Genomic DNA, 23,721 nt, shown 5'->3' with positions numbered 1-23,721 from the left:
TCTGGGTGGTTCTCCTCCAAACAGCTTACAGTGGCTGGCGTGGATCCAAGTAACTCGCTCTCCAACCTTTATCGCTGTTTGTGTGGTCAGTAGGACTTGGAATGGGCCCAGCCACCGCTTCGCCTTCCAGTGTCTCCTCCTGAAATCCTTCACTAGCACCCAGTTTCCTGGTTTGAACGGGTGCAGGGGTCCTTCTGCTGGTCTGGGCAAGGCTGCTTTCACTGCTTGGTGTACCTGCGAGAGAGTCCTCGAGAGATTTTGACAGTACACAATCATTTCGCTGTTGCACAACTCTGTGGACATGCCAGTCCATTTGGGGGGTTCTGCCCCCACTCTGGCAGGTCGTCCATACAACACCTCATAAGGGCTGAGGTGTGCTGGAGGTCTGGTTCGTGTGCGCACATACATCAGCACGAGGGGAAGTGCTTTTGGCCATGTGAGGCCAGTTTCTTCACAGCACTTTACCAGTTTGGACTTTAAGGAGCCGTTCATTCTCTCCACAGCACCTCCAGATTGTGGATGATATGCACAGTGTGTTTGCAATTTGAAACCTAGTTGCTTGCTGATCTCCTTCAATGCCTGGTTCACAAAGTGAGTACCATTATCACTTGTGATTTTCCCGGGATACCCACCTGGGAATGATTTCTGACAGGAGGGCTTTTGCTACTGCACTGCTGTCTGCACTTTTAGTGGGGAATGCTTCTACCCACTTAGAGAACATGTCCACTACTACTAGACAATACTTCTTCCCCTCGGCTGGTGTCAATTCAATGAAATCCATCATTAGATGGTCAAAAGGCATGTCTGGTGGGGGATGTGCTGCAGTGTTTACCTGTAATGGGCGTCCCACATTGTTGGTCGCACAAATGAGACACTTTTTGCAGTGCCTCTCAGCTGCTGTGGAAAACCCTTTGGTGAACCACAGCGATGTTACTGCTTGTAGCATCCCCCCTTTGGACGCATGGTCTAACCCATGTGTCCATTTTAGAAACCAGGGGAAGAAGTGTTTAGGTAGACATGGGCGGCCGTCAGGAGATCGCCAGACAGAGTCGACCAGTGTGCAGCCATGTTTGCGCCAGAGAGTTTTCTCTGGCTGGGAGGCAAATGACTGTACAGCAGGAAGATCAGCAAGGTTAGGTGTGGACAGTGGTGCCAAGACAAGTTGGAAAGGTAGGCCTCCTTCGGCTGCTGCTTTGGCTGCTGCATCGGCGGCTGCATTTCCTTGGGAGACAGAATCAGTTTTACCTGTGTGTGCTGCACACTTCACTACAGCAATGCGAGCAGGCAGGAGGATGGCATCCAGCAGCGCTGCTACCTGGTTAGCATTGAGGATGGGCTTCCCATCAGATTTCAGGAACTTTCTGTGCCTCCACAAGGCCCCAAAATCATGCACCACACCGAACGCGTAGCGAGAGTCGGTGTAGATGGTGGCCGACTGACTCTCCGCAAGTTTACAGGCTTCTGTGAGCGCCACAAGTTCTGCAGTCTGTGCTGAGAAGTGTCTGGGCAATGAGCCTGAAACGAGAGTGGCATGATCAGAACACACAGCAAAACCCACCCGGTTAGTCCCACGTGAATCACGTGAGGAGGAGCCATCTACATATAACACTATGTCAGAGTTCTCAATGGGAACATCTAACAAGTCAATCCGAGGTGTACAAGTTTCACCCAATACAGCAGTGCAGCTGTGTGGTTCACCATCTTCTCGCGTGGGGAGAAGAGTGGCTGGGTTAAGTGTTGTGCATCGTTTCACTGTGATGTTGGGCATGTCAAGCAGTATGGAAGAGTACCTGAGCCAGCGAGCTGCAGAAAGGTGTGAAGTTTTCTGCTCCAGCAAAATGAGAGAAACTGCATGGGGTACCTGCACTGTCAGAGGAGAGTACCCTACAATGTCACGTGAGGCGAGCACGGCCTTCTCACACGCAGCTACTGCTCGTAGGCATCCAGGCAGTCCTGCAGCTACGGGGTCAAGCTTGGAAGAGTAATAACCCACCGGGCGAAGTGAATCACCATGCTGCTGTAAAAGAACAGAAGACATGAAACCATTCTTTTCATCCACCATTTGTGTGTATGGTTTGGATGGGTCTGGAAGCGCTAAAACGGGCGCTGTTTGCAGCAGTTGTTTCAAGGAAGTGAAGGCAGCTTCAGCCTCTGGTGTCCAAGAAATGCGATCATTGGCTGACAGACTTGCACCATGAATGAGCGCAGTAAGTGGAGCTTCCACAGAGGAGTAGTGTGGAATGAAATTGCGGCAGTATGATGTGGTTCCTAGGAATGACATCATCTGTTTTTTGGTGTGGGGTTTTGCAATGGTCATCACAGCTTCCACCCTCTTGGAGGAAATCTGGTGAGAGTTGTAAGAAATCACATGCCCTAAGAATGTGACTTGCTCTTTACAAAACTGTAGTTTTGACTTACTAGCCTTGTGGCCCTTGTGATGCAAATGTGTCAGTAAAGTGAGAGAATCTGCCAGACACTGCTTTTGTGTGGGTGCACACAGTAGCAGATCATCGACATATTGAAGTAACACTGTGCCTTGGGAGAGGATCAAGTCTGACAGGGAGTCTCTTAAGGCGGCATTGTAAATCGTGGGGGACTCACAGTAGCCTTGACACAACCGAGTGAATGTGTAAGCCTTCCCCTGGAACTCAAAAGCAAACCAGAACTGGCTATCTGGGTGAACTGGAACAGAGAAGAATGCATTAGTCAGGTCAGCAACAGTAAACCACATAGCATCAGATGGTATTTGGGACAAAATGGTGTGGGGGTTCGGAACCACGGGGGCTCTGGGGATCACAGCCTTGTTCACAGCTTGTAAGTCCTGCACAAACCGCCACTCAACAGGCTCATTTGGTCCTCTGATTTTCTTCACAGGGAATAGTGGAGTGCGAACCGGAGAGGTGGGGCATGGGATAATTACTCCAGCCTTTAACAGGGATTCAAACACAGGAGTAATCCCCTCTATGGCTTCCTGTTTCAGAGGATATTGTCTTTGGCATGGTCTAAAAGAGGAGTTTGGAGTGATTACCACAGGCTCACAATCTTTAATTAGGCCTACATCATACTTAGATGAGGCCCACAGGCCGTCAGCCACCTCTGTCAGCAGGGGGTGTGAGGAGTTTAGAGGAGGTGTCGTTTGAAGTAGACAGTGTGAGACAGCTATGTTCACTAGCTCAACTGAGCGGACACAATGGACTGTATATGTCATGGTTTTTCTGTAGGCTTTCATTTCTCGAGAAAACAAAACTGTGGGATCCTCTGTAGGTTCCCAATCGCAAGCGCGGTAGCACCGGTGCATAAATTCACCCATGTCTTCCCACTGGCAGCTGTGAGCTTTTGCTAGGGGAACATGTGGGACGGATGCATCCATAGTAAACATGTTTCTTTGCTCATCAGTGAGAGAAATCGCAAGCGCAGCAAATGTGGAGCTCCAAAACATACATGTCACAGTTAGTAAATCATTTTCGGTTCTGGACCATTCTTCCTCATAACTGTCATCAGGGCCATGCAGAGAAAAGTGAGATGTGCAACTCAACTCTCCAGGAGCCATAAAACAGACATCTGGAGGCATGCGGTTGCGAGTCGCTTGTATGAATTCTGTAACAAGCGGCCCCTCCTCCAGCTTCCACCCGTAAGCGAAAGCTGGAGTCACAGGGTTATATTTCACCATCATATAATCATAGTCAGATTGTGTGATTGTGATGCCATTATAGCAGGAGATTAAACTTATGTTCAGTTTGCACATCAAATCTCTGGCAAGCAAATTGACAGGGCACAGGTCTGACCACAGAAACTGGTGTGTGAATTTTCTACCCTGTCCGTCTACACAACACAGGGGTATGGTGAAATTTTCTCTCTGTATGGTTCCTGATGCGGACACAGAATGAGTGAACTTTTCACCCAGCACGGGCTGGGGTGAGAGAGAATCTGAGCGTAGTACAGAGTGGGTGGCCCCGGAATCTACAAGAAATTCTACTTCCTGGTTACAAACTAACATTTTATACAAGGGCAGTGATTTATAAGGTGCGCTATTTAAATGTACATATGTACCAGCTGGAGACAAAGAAACGTGTTCTACATGCTCAAAAGTGTTGTGTATTAAAGTGTGTGTGTCTGTGTGTAAAACACTTTCTACATCAATGGGTGTGTGTATGTGTGTGTGATTTTCACTTCCCTGTTCTGATGAGGTGGGCAAACCACAGCCTGAAGCGTACTCTGGCGTCCTTTCCCCCCAGTGTCAGTCCGCCTGCACCCATCGCCTGCCCTGCGCTTGGTCATTTTGGTGTTGATGATGTCCGCGTCTGGGATAGCCTCGGTTAGGGCAATTCCGCTTCCAGTGTCCATGCTCGCCACAGAAAAAACAGGCTTCTGGATCCCCTCCCCACTGTTGTCGTTGTGGATCTCGCCGATCACGTCTTGTTCCCTGGCCTCGGCCATGCCAACTGCCTCTGTCATGGGAATCTCCGTGTGAGGTTGTCGCGGCTTTATACAGCGTTAAGGCTGCATTGTGGAGGTCTGTGCTCTGCTTTTCCTCTTTCTTGCTTTTCCTCTCATCAAGATGGTTCTGAGCATGGCGTCGCAGTTCCGTTAACCGAGGTTCATCTTCTCCCCCCACATATGAACGCCTCACCTCGGCTGCCACGTCTGGTCTCAGTCCCCGGAAAATATGGCCGCAAAGATGGTGCTCATATGTGGAGGCGGAGGTGCCCGTCATGTCATCTTTGGGTATTCCAGCATTAACTTCAAACACAGTTGTCATGCGATGTATGAAATCGTCCACAGATTCATCCTTTCTTTGCTTGCAAGCCTGAATCTTTGCCATGTCCACCTTGTCCGGGAAAACCTCCTTTAGCTTATCCATTAGGTGTGTTACTGCAGTACAATATTCACGGTTTTCTACATGCTCATAAGTCAGGTGTCGTATCCTCAGCGTAGGATCAGGCAAGTGAGGCGATATTTTCCTCAGGTCGCATGGTTTCAGCTTGCCTGCCACTGCGCGTCTAATTTCTTGGCCCGTGGGGCGATATTCTTGGCAGAAAATTAGGAGCTGCTCACCGAACTTTGCACCCGACATGAGGGGGTCAGGCAGATGGCTTGTGGCGTCAGCGATGTCTGACTGTGTCCACGGTCTGTGAACTAAAATAGGTCCCTCGGGTCCCGCCACTTCCACCATCGGGAGCTGCAGGCTTTCTCCTTTTGCCTGCCGCTGTCTCTGCGTTTTATGCCCGGTCTGGAAATTTTCGACCTCCTCGCTGCTGTCTGTGTCGTCTGTATCGTCCCGCTCGTCATCAGTGAAAGAATATTCAGGCTGATCCGTGGCAAAAGGCAGGGCGTAATATCCATGGCGGTTGTCCTTACTTCTGTTCTTTCCTCTCACAGCTCTCGTCGCTTCAGCTCGCGGCGCGCTCCGTGTGTGGCTGAGCGCTGTGTCGGATCTGAGTGTCATTTTTTTCGCTGTATCCTGGCGGGGCCGTCGCTCCTCAGTAGCGGGATTGGCGCTTGCATCCTCTGGCTGTGGGGCGCGTGGTGCAGAGCGGGATGGGGAGGGAAAGGAGTCCAGGTCCGCATCGGCTTTCAGGCCCTGCAAAACAGCCTGTACTGGGGAAGCACAAACAGTGCGTGAACAGGGAAATGGTGTTTTGTTCTCCGTGTTATACGGAGGTGGAAGAGGCGCTGAGGCAGATTCTGCGTCAGCCTCCCTTCCACGCACTTCTCTAGGTAATTCTTTCAGAGCTGCTTTGTTTTCTCTTCTTTCTGCTTCCCCTATCCACATTTTCAAACATTCCTTCTCATCGCTTACTCTACGCAGATCTACGGTCCTAACTTTCCCTTTCCCCAATAATTTTGCTTTTTCCTCCCGCAACTGTTCCTCTATTTTCTTTAACTGGTTAACACTCAGCGATCCCTTTTCAGGAAACCCGTTTACTTTTTGCCACTTAACAACATATTTCATGCACCCAATTCCCCATTTCTTAACCATACAGTCAAATATTGAGTTTTGTCCCCAGCCTCCCTGTGGAACGTCTGCCGCTTTGCTGGATCTAGATCCCATATTTACATTCAGAGCGTCCTCTGCAATGGCCTTCTTCCCTTACCGGCAGAAAAGTGCTAAAATACCGTCACTCCACGTAGGAATGATTTCCCAACAGTGTACTCGAAACGCCGTCCCTGTGGCGTACTTGGACCGAACACAGGCCTGGGCCGGCTTCTCCCCAACTGCGTGCTCGAGCCACTGTCCTTGTGATGGGCCGTTCCCAACACAAGCCTGGGGTCTCAAACCACCAGGATTTTCCCTCCGGAGACTTGAACTCCGGAGTCGGCAGGCGTTCCCCTTGGCTAGACACAAAACTCTCTCGTGACTTGTATAAATGGTAGATACAGCTCACCGTTCTGCAGGAGTTTCCCCTCGATTCGTCAAGGTGATCTCGGTGGTTGCTGAAACACAGGCTCCGCAACTCTGCCTTTCTCTTTGCTTTAAACAGCTGGCAGGACCGAAGCGTTTTGCTACCTCGGGGTGATCAGCCATCCCGGAGCCGTCCTTCAGCGAGAACACTGGATCACCCTGCTCGCAGCGCCAAACTGTTGCGGAAATTTCTTAACAAAGCCTGCAGACACGATGAGCGGTTAAAAACCCAACACTTTATTTCCCATGCATGAGGAGAGACGTCAGTCAGGGGGCACTGAAAGTAGTCTCTAACAATGAACAGTTCAGGTCCTTTTTATACACAGTCACAGAACAAAAGGCTTTTACAGTTGCAGTTCACACCTTGGCTCTAAGCAGACAGACTCTCCGTCACCTGTGTGAATCTCCCCCACTCTGGGGTCAAGTCTTCCTGTGTGAGCTTCCGTCTCCTGGGAGACATTCACCAGTTTCTCACCGTCTGTCTCCCAGCGTGAATGAGGTGTGAACCAGACATACTAAACTAAGTAACATGAAAGCATTTCATCAAGGCAATACATTAAAGAGAGATCCCACAACCCTTACTAAACTAAGTAACATGAAAGCAAGACAATACATTAAAAAAACAATACACTAAAGAGAAATCCCACAACACGTGTTACTGTGTTAGCATCCTTCCAGTCCCAGAAACATAATGTCAATAAAATAACTGCCTGGTGATGGTGTGACATCACTGAAAACTTTTCAAAAGGACACATGACTTTCTTCTCCCTTTTAACCCTTTTTCCAGAACTTCCTCCATTCTTCAAGAAAGAATTAAGAAGTGTGGAGGCTGACGAGGGAGGTACAGCCTCCTTGTACTGCGAGTTGTCCAGACCTGGAGTGTCAGTGCAGTGGAAGAAGAACAGACTACCTCTGAGAGCCAGCAGGAAGTATGAGATCAGGCAAGAGGGCTGCATCTTACAGCTTCACATCAAAGAGCTCAAGCCTGAAGACAGTGGCAGCTACACATGCCAAGCAGGAAGTGCAGAAACCAGCACAAATGTGTCAGTGAAAGGTGTGTGAATGGCTGATTTGCTCGGTTTGTTTTACAGCATCATTAATATCTGAGAAGAAAACCATTTCTGCATTTTCTTTCATTACTTTCAATCCATCTTCTTTTTTGCAGAGCTTGCACCATTTTTCCAAAAAGAGCTGCAGAATATGAAGGCAGAGGAGGGAAGTACGGCATCACTGTGCTGTGAGCTGTCTAAGCCTGGGGTGTCAGTGCAGTGGAAGAAGAACAAGCTGCCTCTGAGAGCCAGCAGGAAGTATGAGATGAAGCAGGACGGCTGCTTAGTCCAGCTTCATATCAAAGAGCTCAAACCCGAGGACAGCGGCAGCTACACGTGTCAAGCAGGGAGCACAGAGACCACTGCAGCTGTAACAGTGAGAGGTCTGTGATAAACTACATGGTCAGTGTTAGTGCCTGGAAGTTCTTAATCATGTATTAAAATTGCTTTGTGGTCATCTAGACTTGGTGACAATAGATGGAGCAAATATTACTCATGTGTCACACACGCTTTCCAAATGTTTCTTTTCTATTTTTTCTTTGCCAGAGCTTCCACTTGTTTTCAGAGAAGAATTACAAAGTATAGCTGCAGAGGAAGGAGGTACAGCCTTATTGTCCTGTGAGCTGTCCAAGCCTGGCATATCAGGGGAGTGGAGGAGGAACAAGCTGCCTCTGAGAGCCAGCAGGAAGTATGAGATGAAGCAGGACGGCTGCCTCCTCCAGCTTCATGTCAAAGAGCTCAAACCCGAGGACAGCGGCAGCTACACGTGTCGAGCAGGGACGGCTGAAACTACTGCAAAAGTGTCCGTGACAGGTATGCAAAAAAGAATCCACTGTACAAACACCCACATATATATGTTTCATTCTGTATGTTGCTATTTTACATTAGCTGTTGAAAAGGCTCATTATTTTATATTATTTTTCTCCTGAAGTATTGTATGTATCCTGTATGTATGATGACTTTTTCTCCAGAGCGCCCACCTGTTTTCAAACAAGATTTGAAAGATGTGGCTGCTGAGGAAGGAGGCACAGCCTTCCTGTGCTGTGAAGTGTCTAAACCTGGATTATCAGTGCAGTGGAAGAAGAACAAGCTGCCACTGAGAGCAAACAGGAAGTATGAGATGAAGCAGGACGGCTGCCTCCTCCAGCTTCATATCAAAGAGCTCAAACCCGAGGACAGCGGCAGCTACTCGTGTCGAGCAGGAGCTGCAGAGACAGCTGCAACTCTGACAGTGCAAGGTGTGTGCAGCAAGAAAAGCCTGACTTTTTTCCCAATCATTTGGTAAAGCTCTGATATTAGTACTGCCTTCTTTTATTCTATGCTGCAGTACTATCCTGTCCTATTTTTGTATTTATTTGTTATTCATAATCTTTTTGTTTAGTTTTTTTTAAATAAACTCACACACTTGGAATATTTGTAGTTTAAATAAAAAATATAGTTAGTAATGTTTTACCGTGGTTCCTTATATATTATGAATTTTCAATTCCTTGCCTGTTTTCCCAGAGCTGCCTCCTTTCTTCAAGAGAGAATTACAAAATATAGAAGGCGAGGAGGAAAGCACAGCAGCCCTGCACTGTGAAGTGTCTAAACCTGGGGTGTCAGTGCAGTGGAAGAAAAACAAAACACCATTAAGAGCCAACAGGAAGTATGAGATGAAGCAGGACGGCTGCCTCCTCCAGCTCCACATCAAAGATCTCAAACCCGAGGACAGCGGCAGCTACACCTGTAAAGCTGGAGGTGCAGAAACCAGTGGGACTGTGACAGTAAAGGGTTTGTACACTGTGGTTTTAAACTCATCCACAGCAGACATTTACACAGTAAAACAGAATCTATTCCATCTTCTTGTACGTAGTCCATTGTTCACTATGAGCTAGATATTAAAAACATAGTGTTACCTTTCCTTCCTCACCTCAGAGCTCCCTCCATTCTTCAAGCGAGGTTTACAGAGCATGGAAGTTGAAGAAGGATGCACGGCTTCCCTTTCCTGTGAACTGTCTAAACCTGGAGTTATGGTGCAGTGGAAGAAGAACGGGCTGCTGGTGAGACCGAATGCAAAGTATGAAATGAAGCAGGAGGGCTGCTTCATCCAGCTGCTGATTAAGGAGCTCACAGTGGAAGACAGCGGCAGCTACACGTGCCAAGCAGGCAAAGCAGAGACCAGCGCAGCTGTAACAGTGAAAGGTTTGTGCCTGTGTGCATTTCGGCTGTATTCATGGAGTATCTTACTATCAGTTTCTGAATACTTGTACATGATTCTGTTGGGAACTCGTCTGTGGCACTTTAGCATTATGTAAGCTAAATCATAGCATTTCGTATTTCTTATTTGACACTGTATCAAACTATTTGTTGGTCTGTTCTATCCCACCTAGAGCTCACTCTATTCTTCAATAAAGAATTAGAAAGTATAGCGGCTGAAGCAGGAGGTGCAGCTTCCCTGTATTGTGAGCTGTCTAAGCCCAGCGTATCAATACAGTGGAAAAAGAACAAGCTCCCACTGAGGGCCAGCAGGAAGTATGAGATGAAGCAAGATGGCTGCTTCCTGCAGCTGATCATCAGTGGGCTCAAACCTGAAGACAGTGGTAACTACTCTTGTCAGGCAGGAAGCATAGAGACCACTGCAATGGTGCAAGTAAAAGGTATGTTGATTTATTGCTGATTGACGAGGTTACAAGAAGGTAAACGCACTCATGTCCATTTTCTTTCATCGTCCACAGGACTACAACCGACTCCAGCAGAGGCAGAACCTCCAACAATCATGCCGCAGGTAAAAGAAACCGTTTCCAAAACAACTCCTACTCAGGAGACGCAGAGACCGGGAGTCTCAGAGGGTAAAGCAGCTCCTCCTGAGCCTAAAAAGAGGGCAAGAAAAGCATCAATTGCAAATTCAGAAAAAGACACAGAGCTTGTTTTTGACCTCGGACCGTCTGCGCTGAAGGATGATGATAAAGTCCAAAAGGACATTCAGTCTGCAAGAGCCGTAGAAAAAGGCACTGATGGTGCACAGAACGCAGCACATGAACAGATTAATAAAGTGAAGGACAGGGAAGTGAACAAGAAAGCTGATAAACCTGTGAGACTACTGGAGACTATAGACTATAGGGTTGACGGGAAGGTTGGGGAGCCAGCTAAGCATTTGGAAAAAGAAACTGATGCTTTACCGGAGATGAAACAAACAAGAAGACATACTGAAGAATTAGCTCCAGCTGACCACGAAGAAACTCAATCAGACAGGGCTTTGGATAAAACATGTTTTGAACAAAGGAAACAAAAAGAAAAGAAACGTGGAACTGAAAAGAGCTCAGAACAACTAGAAATACCTTTGGCAAAAAGTGAAGTTGATGAGAAGAGGAAACATCCAGCTGCAGAAGTAGGAATGATTAGCCAGGATGAAAAGTCTCCTGTGAAACCACTAGAAGGGTTGATTAGCAAAGAATCAATGAAAGATCAAAATATGAAATCTTTAGAAAATGAAGGTGAACTAGACAAGACAGAAGGAGAGCCTTTGAAACCACCAACAAGATCTAAAGGAAAACTGACAGATGGAAAGCAACCAATCAAGTATTTACTGAAGGATAGTGAGGAGATCCTTCCTACAATGCTAAAGACTACACAGATCGATTCTGAAGAAGACGGCAAACAGAGAGATCGTCTGAATAAACAAGTGTCCAAAGAGTCAGAGAGAGGAACAAAGCCAGAACAAGTGTTTGACAAAGAGCCAACTGAACAACCAGAACGGCCGGTAGAAAACGAAGCTCCGTTTACTCATCCAAAGCCTCCGGTGAGGACAAAAAGCAAAGTCAAAGGTGTAGAAAAACAAGTATCACGGGACACTGAGACGGATCGAGAGGAACAAGAACCAACATCAGGAGTGGTAAAAGTTCAAGACCAACCAATAAAACAACTTCTAAAGCCATTAATAAAACAGGCCAAAGAGAAACCAGCATTTGAGAGGAACCAGCCAGTTACAGCAACTGAGAAAACAGAGCAGCCTGCCAAACCTCCATTAAAACAGCCAGTTAAACCCATGAGAAAAGAACCGAAAATGGACCAGGACGTGAGCCTAGCAGTGGAGCCAACGAGAAGGGAGGAAGAACAACAAACAAAGGTGGCAGAAGACATTCCTCTCCTTTATATTTCTGAAGATGAAACTTTCTCAGAGGCTTTGACTGAGATACCAGCTGAGATTCTACTCCAGACGACAGAACCATTGAAGGAGTCTCCGCCGGAGATCGAGATCAGCACCGAGGATGAGCCACAAATGCAAGAGGCTGCAGTCAAGATCCAGGCTGCTTTCAAAGGCTTCAAGACACGCAAAGATATGCGACCAGTTTTTAAAGAGGTTTTTAAGAACCGGACAGCAGCTCTTCACGGTATGCTCACTCTAATGTGTGTTGTTGAGGGAAAGCCGAGCGCAGTACGGTGGCTCAGAAATGGCCAACAAATTTCCAACGACCAGAGATGCAGGATTACGACTACAGATGATGGAGAATGCACACTTGTGATCAAGAACCTGTTAAACAGCGACAGTGGAATTTATACCTGTGAGGTGGTCAATAAGTTTGGTGTGACCTCCTACAATGGAAACATAACGGTGGTGCAAACTCCACAGCCTGCCCCTGTGGCACAGAGGCCCGTACACCCACCTCTTGCAGCCATTACTCCTTTGCAGCTCGCCCCAACAAAGCCCGAAGCCCCGCCCAAAGACCAGAATGAGAATCTGCCACAGAGTCAAGCGCAGGTGCCCACGTCAGCAGAGAACTATGCAGAAAGCATGAACGTGTCTCTGTGGGAGGCCTACACCCTGACAGAGCATGCTCCTCAGCAGACCCTACAAGAGAGGAGACGGTCCTCTGTCATGGCTGCCAGCTCCAGTGAGTGACTTAGCTTTAAAAACTTTATTGGGTCACATTGATGCACTAATGATTCATTATTCTGCTTTCAACAGTGTCGAGTCCCTCTGATTATGACACAGCTCCCGATATGATGGAACCTGTTGAGATTTCCACAATCACACCGAGGTACCAGAGCGCAGATAAAATAATGAATTTCATTTTGTTTGGCTGTAAAGATGCCAAAAAAAATCTGAATATTGTCACAGGGAAGAACCAAAACCAACAGAACAAGCAGCTCCGAAGGACGATAACGAGGAGATAACCCAACCTCCCACGATGCTATTAAAGATCAAAGGTCAGCAATGTTATTTCATATATTATTTATGCAACTTTCTGAGCAGGTGTACTGAAGGTATCCTCTATTACAAATGTTTAGGGGCCCATGATGGTAAAATGAGGACACCATCTCCAAAACACCGTGCCCACACGCCCTTGGACAGCACCGTCTCTGGATCTGAGTCTGAAGGAGAAGAGGACAGAAGAGAGGTGATTTATGTTGATTGAATGCACATTATTGTCTATTTTTATGTCCTTTTTGAACATCAGTGGAACAAATCTGATAAAGTCACAGTATGATAAAATAATACTGCACGTCATGGCTGAGCCATAAATGATGTGCTTTTGTTTTCAGACGTTTGAAATATATGTGGCTCGAGCTCACTGTTGCCCTAACAGTGGCAGTAAGGAGAGTTTTATTCTGAAGGAGGGCCAGTTTGTAGAGGTCCTGGACTCTGTTCATCCTGACAGATGGCTGGTGAGGACCAAACCCACCAAAACCAACCCTGGTCGGCAGGGATGGCTGTGTCCAGCATACTTGGAGAAGAAGAGAAAGGTGGGATGTAGAAATCTTCATGATGAAAATCTATACTGTTAGTTTATTATTATATCAACAAAGACATTGAGGATTTAAAAAAAGAAGCTTTTAATAGTTAATACATGACTCTCATTTTAAACAGGAGACCTTCCCCCAACTGAGAGCACGTCAAGAGGATCTTGATGGAATTGGATGTACAGGAGAAGAGTACAGGAGAGGCCTGAGGTTTGTCATACTGCCAGATGAGCTTTACTAGTGTTTGGATACTGGATTACTTATACTGATGATGATTAAACTGTGTCAGAGTAAATACACGTATACATACTTCATATACAGTTAAGCCCATAATTATTCATACCCCTGCCAAATTTTGACTTAAAGTTACTTTTGTTCAACAAGTTCTTTTTTGAGCAGAAATGACACAGGTGTCTCCCCAAAGATAATAAGACGATGTACAAGAGGCATCATTGTGGAAAAAATATTTCTCAGGTTTTATTTATATTTTAGCAAAAAGTATCATGTCCAGAATTATTCATACCCTTCTCAATAATCAATAGAAAAAAGCCTTTATTGGCTATTACAGCAATCAAACGCTTCCTATAATTGCAGACCAGCTTTTTGCATGTCTCCACAGGCATTTTGCCCATTCATCTTTAGCAATGAGCTCCAAATCTTTCAGGTTGGAGGGTCTTCTTGCCATCACCCTGATCTTTAGCTCCCTCCACAGATTCTCAATTGGATTCAAGTCAGGACTCTGGCTAGGCCACTGCAAAATGTTAATGTTGTTGTCTGCTAACCATTTCTTCACCACGTTTGCTGTATGCTTTGGGTCATTGTCGTGCTGAAATGTCCACTGGTTCCCAAGGCCAAGTTTTCTGCAGACTGCCTGATGTTGTTGTTGAGAATCTTCATGTATTGCTCTTTTTTCATGGTGCTGTTTACTGTGATTAGGTTCCATGGTCCATTGGCTGAAAAACACCCCCAAAGCATTAGGTTCCCACCACCATGTTTGACAGTGGGGATGGTGTTCTTTGGGTTGAAGGCTTCTCCATTTTATGCCAAATGAAGGCAACATCATTGTGACCAAATAATTCAATTTTGTTTCATCTGACCATAACACCGAAGACCAGAAATCTTCTTCTTTGTCCAGATGAGCATTTGCAAAGGCCAAATGAGCTTTGGCATGCCTTAGAAGTGCCTGGAGAAGTGGCGTTTTCCTTGGTCTGCATCCGAGGAACCCAGCAGTGTCCGTTGGACTGTCTGCCTTGAGACATTGCTACCAGCAGAGCCCAGATTCACCAGAATGGCCTTGGTGGTGATCCTTGGATTCTTTTTCACCTCTCTCACTATTCTCCTGGCCACCACAGGTTTCACTTTTGGCTTCCGACAACGTCCTCTGAGATTTTCCACAGTGCGGAACATCTTGTATTTTTTAATAATACTTTGCACTGTGGCCACTGGAACTTGAAAACATTTGGATATGGCCTTGTAGCCCATTCCTCACTTGTGAGCAGCCACAATGCACAGCTGCAGGTCCTCACTGAGTTCCTTTGTCTTAGCCATGAATGTCCACAGACCACCTGCAGAGAGCTGCTGTTTTTCACCTGTTGAGTTGATCAAAACAGCTATTTCCAATTAATCAGGGTAATTAGGATGCTTTAGAACAGCTTTGACTATTTGGAATGGTATGGAACTTTGGATTTTCCCAGAGACTGTGACAGTTTGTAAAGGGTATGAATAATTCTGGACATGATACTTTTTGCTCAAATGTAAATAAAAGCTGAGAAATATTTTTTTCCACAATGATGCGTGCTGTACATCATCTTATTATCTTTTGTGAGACGCCTGTGTCATTTCCAGTCAAAAAATAACTTGCTAGTTGAATAAAAGTAACTTTAAGTCCAAATTTGCCAGGGGTATGAATAATTATGGGCTTAACTGTATGTTCATGTACTTCTGCGATACTTTGGTGTTGGTCATCGCAGCTCTTCCTCGAAACATTTTTATAATATCTTGGCTTCTGTGATGAATCTGTTTGTTTCCCTGTATCTTTAGTCAGTTGATCCAAGGCCTGATTGATGGAGAAGAGGAGTTTGTGAGAGAGATGAAGATGTTTATATCTCAGCAGCTAAATTTTCTGGACTCCAGCTACCACGTCCCCGTTAACGTCCTCAACCAGAAAGAGATCATTTTCAGGAACATCAAAGACATCGTGTTGTTACATGAGAGGTGATACACACGTGCTAGATCAAAGGCAAAACGCATCAACATGTCAAACCACAGTAACAGAACTCGTGTTTTCTCAGGTGTGTCCTTCCTGGGTTGAGGGAGTGTGCCACAGATGATGATGTGGCCATGCATCTGATCAAACACAGAGAAGACTTTGAGAAGTATATTCACTACATGGTGGGACAAGCTCAAGCAGAGGCCTGCATCGCTGACAAGACTGTCCAACAGTTTTTCAAGGTATTCAGAACTGAATTCAAGTATAAACATGTAATGCTGCTGAAACAAAGGTGTGGAGAGCAGGATTATTACATCAGTCCAATGTGTTGTTGTTTCCTGGGATATTTCAGGAGTTAACAGAAGCTGGTAAGCTGGACGGTGCTGTTATGGATGTCCTTACATTCCTCCAGCAACCAGTGGAAAGAATTCAAACTTACAAAGCTTTACTAAAGGTTAGCATATAGATTTAATACCATTTAACATTTAAGGCTATTAGGGCTAATCTTTTTTAAAATGTGTCATATGAAAAGTTCAACTTTTTACCTGCAGGAGTTAATCAAGAATAAAGCTAAGAGTGGCCAGAGCTGCTATCTGCTGGAGGATGCTTTCTCTTTGGTGTCCTGCCTTCCCTGGAGGTCAGACAACCTGCACAAGGTGTCTCTGATTGAGAACTACCCGGCTCCTCTTATTGCCCTGGGTGAGCCCGTGCGTCAGGTAGGCAAAAATGACTTATATACAGTTTAGATCTGGTTCCAGCATGAAACAAGCAAACCAAAAAACTGTCATAACATTCTAGCTGTGCAGAAACACACAAATGATTTAATTTCCTCTTCTCCTTAGGGATCCTTCACAGTGTTGGAGGAGACTCCAGAAATTAAGACCCCCTCTAGAGGGCATCAGAGACAAGTCTTTCTCTTCAAGGAATGCATTGTACTGTGTAAACTGAAAAAAGACACCAGCATGAACCGAGACACCTACAGCTTTAAGAACAAAATGAAGGTACGGTCATTTGTCGTTCCGGCCGTGCGTCGTACCGCGCCATACTCTTACTGCTTTTCCAATTCTTCACGTCGTCCTCCCACTTACTCGTCCTCCTCATTGTCTCCAGCTGAATGATGTGGAAATAAAGGAGACTGTGGGTGGAGATGAAAGGTCTTGGGGCTTGTGGCACGAACACAGAGGCTCCATAAGGAGGTACACGCTGCAGGGCAGCTCCACGCTGGTCAAACTGTCCTGGCTTAAAGACCTGAAGGAGCTACAGCAACGTTCCAGCCTGCCTACTAACAGTAAGTCTGTTAGTCCAGGTACTGAATATTGAACATTTTTATGATAAAACCATAAAACTAAATACTGTTTCATTCATTAACCTAACATGGCAGCATTCAGTTCTAAAACGCTGGATTAAAAGTTATCTCAGTGATAAACAGTCAAAGATAAACTGATGGGTGCAGTACCGCTGTGTGCTTGATGTATATTTGTGTGTTTGTATGAACAGGTCCCCCAGTGTTTGAGTTACTGTTGTCTGACTGCACGTCAAAGATGGGACAAACAATCAAGCTGACCTGCAAAGTGTCAGGATCTCCAAAACCAGAGATCAGCTGGCTCAAAGGTTTGAAAATAGACACATAATAGAAAATTATATTTGAGATGGTTGCATCTGTTTGATGTTTTATCAGATCGTTGTGTATCCACATTTTGCATCCAAAGTAACTTTGACTTATAAGAAAAACTGACAGTTAAGCCAACTCTTACATACTGTGCTGAACACATTTATTAGACTACCACCTAATGTAAGCTTTACACCTGCCCTAGATCAATCAATCATCAGTATCAATCAATCAATATCAACAGTATCAAGTACCAGCATCATTTTTATGCTTCTGTAATGGTTAAATCACCATTTTTTTTAATACATTTGTGTTTTCTTGTTTTTATATCGGGTTGTCTAGTAAATTTGTTATGCACTTCATATACTCAGTTTGCACGTGCCAATCCTTTGTCATCTAAACTCATGTTAGGTATAAAACTGCACTTCAACCCAATGTGTCATTTTCACAAAGGCAGTTTCACTTTTAGGTATTACTCTGTACCTAAAAATAAAAAAAAAAGTGTATTTGTGTGATATGTCACGGAGACGGTGTCCAGAATAGCAGACTAGTTTATCACCACTTACACACATAATTGAGTAAAGCCACATTTGCACTAACAGTGTTATGGTCACAGTGATGAACCTACCTGGATTCTGACCTCTTCCTCCTAGATGGCCTTCCTTTGGAGGACGACCCACGTCACATCATCACAGCAGACCGGTCGGGCTGTTGTAGTCTCATCGTGGACAGCCTCACTGCGGAGGACTCTGGAGAGTACGCGTGCTACGCTACCAGCTTCATGGGCAGTGCTGGCACTCTGGCTAAGGTGGTGGTGCAGAGTGAGTTACCAATCCGAGTTTAAGCTATGCTAACACTGGGGCTCGATTGATTTGTGCGCATGCGTCAGCCGGCACGCAGCCTGTTTCAGTTGCTCCTGTTTTTGTCTCCTTACTTTAACATACGAAGTAAAAGACAAAGAAAAAAGTAAGAAAAAGTCAGAGTGTTTGTTTGTTTTAATAGCTGTCTTCTCAAACATGCGGCTCGAGAAAGTTTTGGTTCTCCTTGTTGTCGGGGAACTATTTTGTACAATTTCCTTAGGGATTAATAAAGTATTGTGATACTGATTTAAACAAATCTGTTCGTAAATCAACTGTTTCACACACGTATCCATGATTGATCGATAATAGGAACAAATTTAGAAGTAAAAAACAAATAAACAACTTCCTGGTTGCCTTAGGAATTTAAACACAAATCTTTAAAATGAATACTACACCTACTACTGCTACTACTACTTCTACAAGTAACAACCACAATAATTATTATTGTTTTTATTATTGCCTTTTGGTTATTATTTACAAAAATGTCCTTCTTTAAAACAGCATAAGCAAGAAAATGCACAAAATTGCAATTAAAAAGAAAACATGTAAATTAAACAAATTACTAATTTAAACATATTTCCCTATACGTTATTTCATTTTATCATAGCTTAAACATTCTTACCTTTCTTTAGAATGACTTCCATCATGACAGCGTGATTTCTTGATACTATTTCATGAAGCTGAGAATTTGGACCTTTTTTTTCATTGTAGTGAGTTTTTCGTTTTAGGTTGACACATGACACCTTGTCCTTGTCTTCCACCTGTTTTCTCTTCTTTCTCGTGGTCTGTTGGCCTTTTTCAACTTTGTGTTTTTTTTATTTCAGCCACAGTGGTCTCAGAGGAAATCATATTCGTTGCTTTTTATTTATTGATTTATTTTTAAATGTTTCGTCACTCCAGTCGAAGCACTTTGAAAGGCTACACCCCTTCTGGCTTACTCCTTGGACCTCAGACAGCATTATGTAATTTTCTATAGTCTGACCTTCTCCTTATTCCCTGCCTGAGAGGTGCGGGCTTCTCTCTTACACCAGTTTTGCCATTTCACATCTGTGCTTCTTTATGTAGAGAAATGGGGGCGGGGCAGTATGCAGATGGTATGCAAATTGTATGCTGATTGCACAACGCTGCTGTGTCTGAATGATTTTGATTTACTAACATGCACGCAGCAGTGACAACAACATACACCGTTATGCACGTTTCATAAATCCAACTTTAATGTTGCCAAAAACTCATTCGTTGTGTAGGGTAAGAACATTTCCCCTGAGAGCCCCGGAGTTACTACCTACCACTTATAATATTAATATAATAGCTGCTGCTCTTGGTTGTTTCTAGTCATTGGCTAAACCTGATCTTTTGATGCGCTGCTTCTTTTCTCCAGCTCCACCCAGATTCGTGAGTCGACTGGAAAGTGCTTGTCTCATTGAAGGAGAGGACATCCAGTTCTCCTGCTCCACATTCACCACTCCTTTACCCAGAATTAGGTATCGCAGCACAGAGCTGACCGCTGTAGTCGCTTTACGATTTTGTAATTATTGTGTGTCCTGAATGCAGCGCTGCTTGCACTTGACAGGTGGTTGAAGGATGGCAAAGAGTTGACTGAGCAGCAGAAATACTTGATTATGAATGATGCACGGAGCGGGATCCTGTCTCTGACCGTCGTCGGGGCAACTGAAGCAGATATTGGGCAGTACGAGTGTGAGGTATAAAACACGAATCGAACACAGCTGGTGTCACTAATATCAGCGCTCTCCCTTTGCGATAATGTATGAAAATGTTTTATTTTGTTCAGCTTTGGAATGAACTTGGTGGCGTCAAGTGCAAGGCAGGTTTATGCCCCGCCTATGTCCCCCCGACTGACCGTGAGAATGACCAATCACAGGACTTACCTCCTAAAGGTATGACAGTCAGAGCCACTGAAGTTAATATCCTCCACCTAGGCTGGGAACCCATAAGAGCATTTTTAAGTGGGGGGGTTCACTCTCTCACTAGTTCAGCTGTGTTCGAGAAAGGGTGAAGCACATGCCATTGTCCATTCACCCTGTTTTTACATCACACCGTGTGACATCTCTTCCCTTCACTACAAACAGTTTGGATCAGTTTCACCTTTCCACCCTCCATTCGTTTGATCAAGTTTACACCATTTTGAGACTTTACTCACGTTTTCCTTTTCCTCATGTCACACACACTCACATCATGAGTAGTTCCAACCACCCTACCAGTTGTCACTAGATTCCTCAGGATTATGGCGTTGGGTGTAGTCTGCACTGTAGCTGAATGCCACAGAGTTGATGCAGTTTCTATTTGCACTGTGCAGCAAATGCAAAATCCTAACTTTTACCTGTCATATATCACACGAGATAAAACCACGTCAGCATTTATTCACCATCAACCCATTTCTTACTTGGCATGTCATGAAAAATGCACACTTCATATCCATACCATATCAGTATCTGTAACTACCATTTTCCTGCAAAAACCAACTTACACATGAATATCTCATACTCTCTAATACTAATCTAAAACCTGAGTCATTGTTGTCTGTGAAGGTTCTCAGTCATCCAGGTCATCGGAGTCTAAGGAGCTTGGAAAGAAAAACGTCTGGACTTCTTTAAGTTGCTTGAAGACGTTTCATATCTCATCCAAGAAGCTTCTTCAGTTCTAGGGTCAAATGGTGGAGAGTCCCAGATTTAAACCCCGTGGGACATGGACCTCCTAATGATCCTCCACCCAATCACACAAGCCAAGGTGTGTAAATCCGGGTTCTTTGACCCTAGAACTGAAGAAGCTTCTCACATGAGAGGTGAAACGTCTTCAAGCAACTTAAAGAAGTCCAGACGCTTTTCTTTCCAAGCTCCTTAGACCTGAGTGTTCACTTGCTCTTCTCTAATAACTGACTGTAGATCTGTAGTACTTCACCCTCTGCATGTATGGGATGCCTGAAATGTTTTTAGGGTCACATGGTGTTTTCAAAGCTAACATTTGTTCTGTTGCCATAACGATGGGATCTAGTGGCTACCATTCAACATAGACACCATACCTTACTCCACAGCATCCTCTCCCATGAGAAGACCTTTACCGTATGCAACGGTTTTGTGTTTCATCACATTTCCACTTTTCACAGAAGGCATGGATTCAAACTAAACAGATAAACAACAAGTAAAAATAAATATAAATAAAATATACAAGGCTTGGAAGTAGCTGTTACTGTATATTATGCAGTGATTTTCCAACTCTGCTAGTTTTGCTACAGAATCCACAGTTAAAGCAGAGCAATACAGTAGAATAGAGCGATCAGTGTAAGTATAGCATGTACGATCTACAAGCCATTGAGTATATATATATTTTCTGGACTGCTGACGCCATGTTTGCCCTTCCATTGTCCGTAACTTACGTGTTTTTTCATTTTCCCTGTACTGGTCCTAAAGCAGGAGGTTCCTCACATGGACAGCTCCATGTAAGTCATCATTGTCATGATAACAAATAACCACTCAGCATCCCCCTCTCTCCTCTTGCCAACGCATGCCCAGCTAACTCTTCACTCCTACGAACAAAAGATGGTCATGTGCTGGGCAAGTGTCACTTTTGCACCCGTCTAGCTGGGGGCATGTGTCCATGTCCCGTTGATGTGGTGGGTTGGTAAGATCCAACCCAGAGGCTGAAGGTAAGGATCACAGCACATTGATACTGTTCCTGCGCTGTAAGGTAATGTGCCCTAAATGTTTCCTTTTTCAACTTATTAATAAGAGTACAATCCTTTCAAATATATAATTACTGCCATTGTTTTCTGGCTGAGTTTGTTTTGATCTTCATAGATCCTGACTCAGAGGGCTGGTCTGCTGCATTTGTGAAGAAATGGTTACAGGCTGATTTCAACCCAACTTCTAAAGCCAAGATGCTTTTTCCTCCCGAAAGTCCTGAACAGTAAGTTCAGCTGCATGCACCGACTTTCACTTCGACATTAAATCAGCATCCTGATCATGTTGTGAATGTGTTTGTCTCTGTTTAATGGTTTACTTGTGAAACTAGATCTGGATTTTAAGGATTTACTGTGTAATAACTGTGTCCTTAATCTAATGTTTGTCTGCAGCGCTGAGGGTGGTGCTGAAGTGACTCTTTATGCCCCCACGTCAGCCGATCAAGCACCACAGCAGCCCATGAGTTACCATGAGGAAGAAGAGGAGATCTACATCTCAGAGCAAATACAGGAAATTGCAGATGGTATTCTTGTCTCCTACTCATGACATGCAGAATAATATCACATTTTACATAATTAGCTCATTAATCCAATTTGTTGTTTAGCTCCTCCCTCTATTCAGATACCCATCGAGGACCTGTTTGTAGAGCCGGGTCACCCATCGACATTTATAGCCATCATCACAGGAAGACCAGCACCTAAGATAAAGTGGTACAAGGTACGAGCAGAGTTTTGAGTTTTTTGAGTTGTTTTCTGAGCTGATTTTTTAGTATATATCAACTCTTCAAAAGGTTGTAACAGGGAATCACATTGTTTTAGGATCACAAACTGCTGGTTTCAATCCGAAAGCTTATTTATAAATGAAAGTGCTGGTCATCCACATTAATAGGACGAAGAGGAGCTTGCAGCCAATGAGAATGTGAAGATGGGACAACATGGTGCCCGCTGCTCATTAACCATAGTGTGCACCGAGGGTGAGGACAGTGGGATGTACACCTGCTTCGCTCACAACGACTCTGGTTATGCATCGTGTCAGGCTGAGCTGACAGTAGAAGAAGGTAACACGGGAGATGAAAATAATCAAAGGGCTGCTCGTCGCTGTAGCGTGTGTATGTTGTTTCCAGCTCTGGAATTAGTCGCAGCTTTAGTTTTTTCCCTGCAGGACCCCTGGAGTTTCAGGAGAGAGAGGTGGAGCTGGGAAAAAGAAGGAAGCTGTTCTCTGTCTATGACGTCCACGATGAAATTGGAAGGTGAATCTGCAATTTCTCTTTAGTATTATCTTTGCCGAGATTTCATGTGCAATAAATCATCTTTCTGTGTTTCAGGGGAACGTTCGGAGTAGTGAAGCGCATCGTCCACAGAAGGACCGGTGAAGTCTTTGCGGCCAAGTTTCTGCCTCTGCGGAGCAGCACCCGGACCAGGGCCTTCCAGGAGAGGGACCTGCTGTCCCGGCTCGCTCACCCCAGAGTGGCTTGTCTGCTGGACTTCTTTTGCACCAGACGCACCTTGGTGCTGATTACAGAAATGTATCCTACCTCTTACATGTTACAGTTCATTTTTCCCTGTGTGTTTGACCATATTGAAGCTGTGAGTTCTTTAACAGCTTTTCTAGCTGCTGTTCTCACGGGCTTCTGGATCATTTATTCCTGAAAGGATCAGTCTCAGAAAAAGAGGTATATTTAATTTACTTTATTAAATGATTTGAGTCTTGCAGAAAAGGTGCATGACATGTGTTGTGTCTTCTTATTTCAGATTCAGTCATTCATACAGCAAATTCTGGAGGGAGTTGGTCACATTCATAGCATGAACATCTTGCATCTGGACATTAAAGTGAGCGCTCAGCTGCTGTCAGCATCGCATTATTTGCTCTGGGATTTATTTTCATCAAGTTTCTTTTTCATATTTCTTCCTTTTAGCCTGATAATATCCTCATGGTGTATCCCCCAAGAGACGAGATCAAAATCTGTGACTTTGGCTTCTGCCAGGAAATAGACACATCCAGGCACCAGTACAGCATGTTTGGCACGCCTGAATTTGTTGCCCCAGAAATTGTTCACCAAGAACCAGTAACTGTGGCCACTGATATTTGGTGAGTTTAAAGGCTACATATATTTTAGATATAAATAAAATACTGTATATTTCTCTACATCCAGATGTAGAACCAACCCTCTAGTTT

At 44.8% G+C, this 23,721-nt stretch overlaps 1 protein-coding gene across 1 annotated transcript in view; it reads left to right on the top strand.

Moving 5' to 3' along the window:
- obscna (obscurin, cytoskeletal calmodulin and titin-interacting RhoGEF a) overlaps positions 1–23,721 on the top strand; it is a 46,710-nt gene that overhangs the window by 16,130 nt on the left and 6,859 nt on the right. The window contains exons 30-62 of the mRNA XM_039607082.1: positions 7,191–7,457; positions 7,569–7,835; positions 7,999–8,265; positions 8,424–8,690; positions 8,956–9,222; positions 9,367–9,633; positions 9,822–10,088; positions 10,167–12,323; positions 12,398–12,470; positions 12,551–12,639; positions 12,721–12,830; positions 12,976–13,176; positions 13,301–13,383; positions 15,214–15,387; positions 15,465–15,624; positions 15,735–15,836; positions 15,934–16,098; positions 16,225–16,383; positions 16,493–16,670; positions 16,880–16,993; positions 17,645–17,812; positions 19,230–19,332; positions 19,422–19,551; positions 19,641–19,746; positions 21,664–21,772; positions 21,939–22,069; positions 22,151–22,263; positions 22,435–22,603; positions 22,708–22,795; positions 22,871–23,071; positions 23,158–23,218; positions 23,298–23,375; positions 23,462–23,634. Of these exons, the coding sequence (XP_039463016.1) occupies positions 7,191–7,457; positions 7,569–7,835; positions 7,999–8,265; positions 8,424–8,690; positions 8,956–9,222; positions 9,367–9,633; positions 9,822–10,088; positions 10,167–12,323; positions 12,398–12,470; positions 12,551–12,639; positions 12,721–12,830; positions 12,976–13,176; positions 13,301–13,383; positions 15,214–15,387; positions 15,465–15,624; positions 15,735–15,836; positions 15,934–16,098; positions 16,225–16,383; positions 16,493–16,670; positions 16,880–16,993; positions 17,645–17,812; positions 19,230–19,332; positions 19,422–19,551; positions 19,641–19,746; positions 21,664–21,772; positions 21,939–22,069; positions 22,151–22,263; positions 22,435–22,603; positions 22,708–22,795; positions 22,871–23,071; positions 23,158–23,218; positions 23,298–23,375; positions 23,462–23,634 (7,264 nt within the window). The remainder of the gene's footprint in view (positions 1–7,190; positions 7,458–7,568; positions 7,836–7,998; positions 8,266–8,423; positions 8,691–8,955; positions 9,223–9,366; positions 9,634–9,821; positions 10,089–10,166; positions 12,324–12,397; positions 12,471–12,550; positions 12,640–12,720; positions 12,831–12,975; positions 13,177–13,300; positions 13,384–15,213; positions 15,388–15,464; positions 15,625–15,734; positions 15,837–15,933; positions 16,099–16,224; positions 16,384–16,492; positions 16,671–16,879; positions 16,994–17,644; positions 17,813–19,229; positions 19,333–19,421; positions 19,552–19,640; positions 19,747–21,663; positions 21,773–21,938; positions 22,070–22,150; positions 22,264–22,434; positions 22,604–22,707; positions 22,796–22,870; positions 23,072–23,157; positions 23,219–23,297; positions 23,376–23,461; positions 23,635–23,721) is intronic.

The sequence above is a fragment of the Oreochromis aureus genome, linkage group 23 (assembly GCF_013358895.1).
Source record: "Oreochromis aureus strain Israel breed Guangdong linkage group 23, ZZ_aureus, whole genome shotgun sequence".
Classification (NCBI taxonomy): domain Eukaryota; kingdom Metazoa; phylum Chordata; class Actinopteri; order Cichliformes; family Cichlidae; genus Oreochromis; species Oreochromis aureus.
Note: the sequence above shows the minus strand (reverse complement) of the source record. Positions and strands in the feature narration are given on the sequence as shown.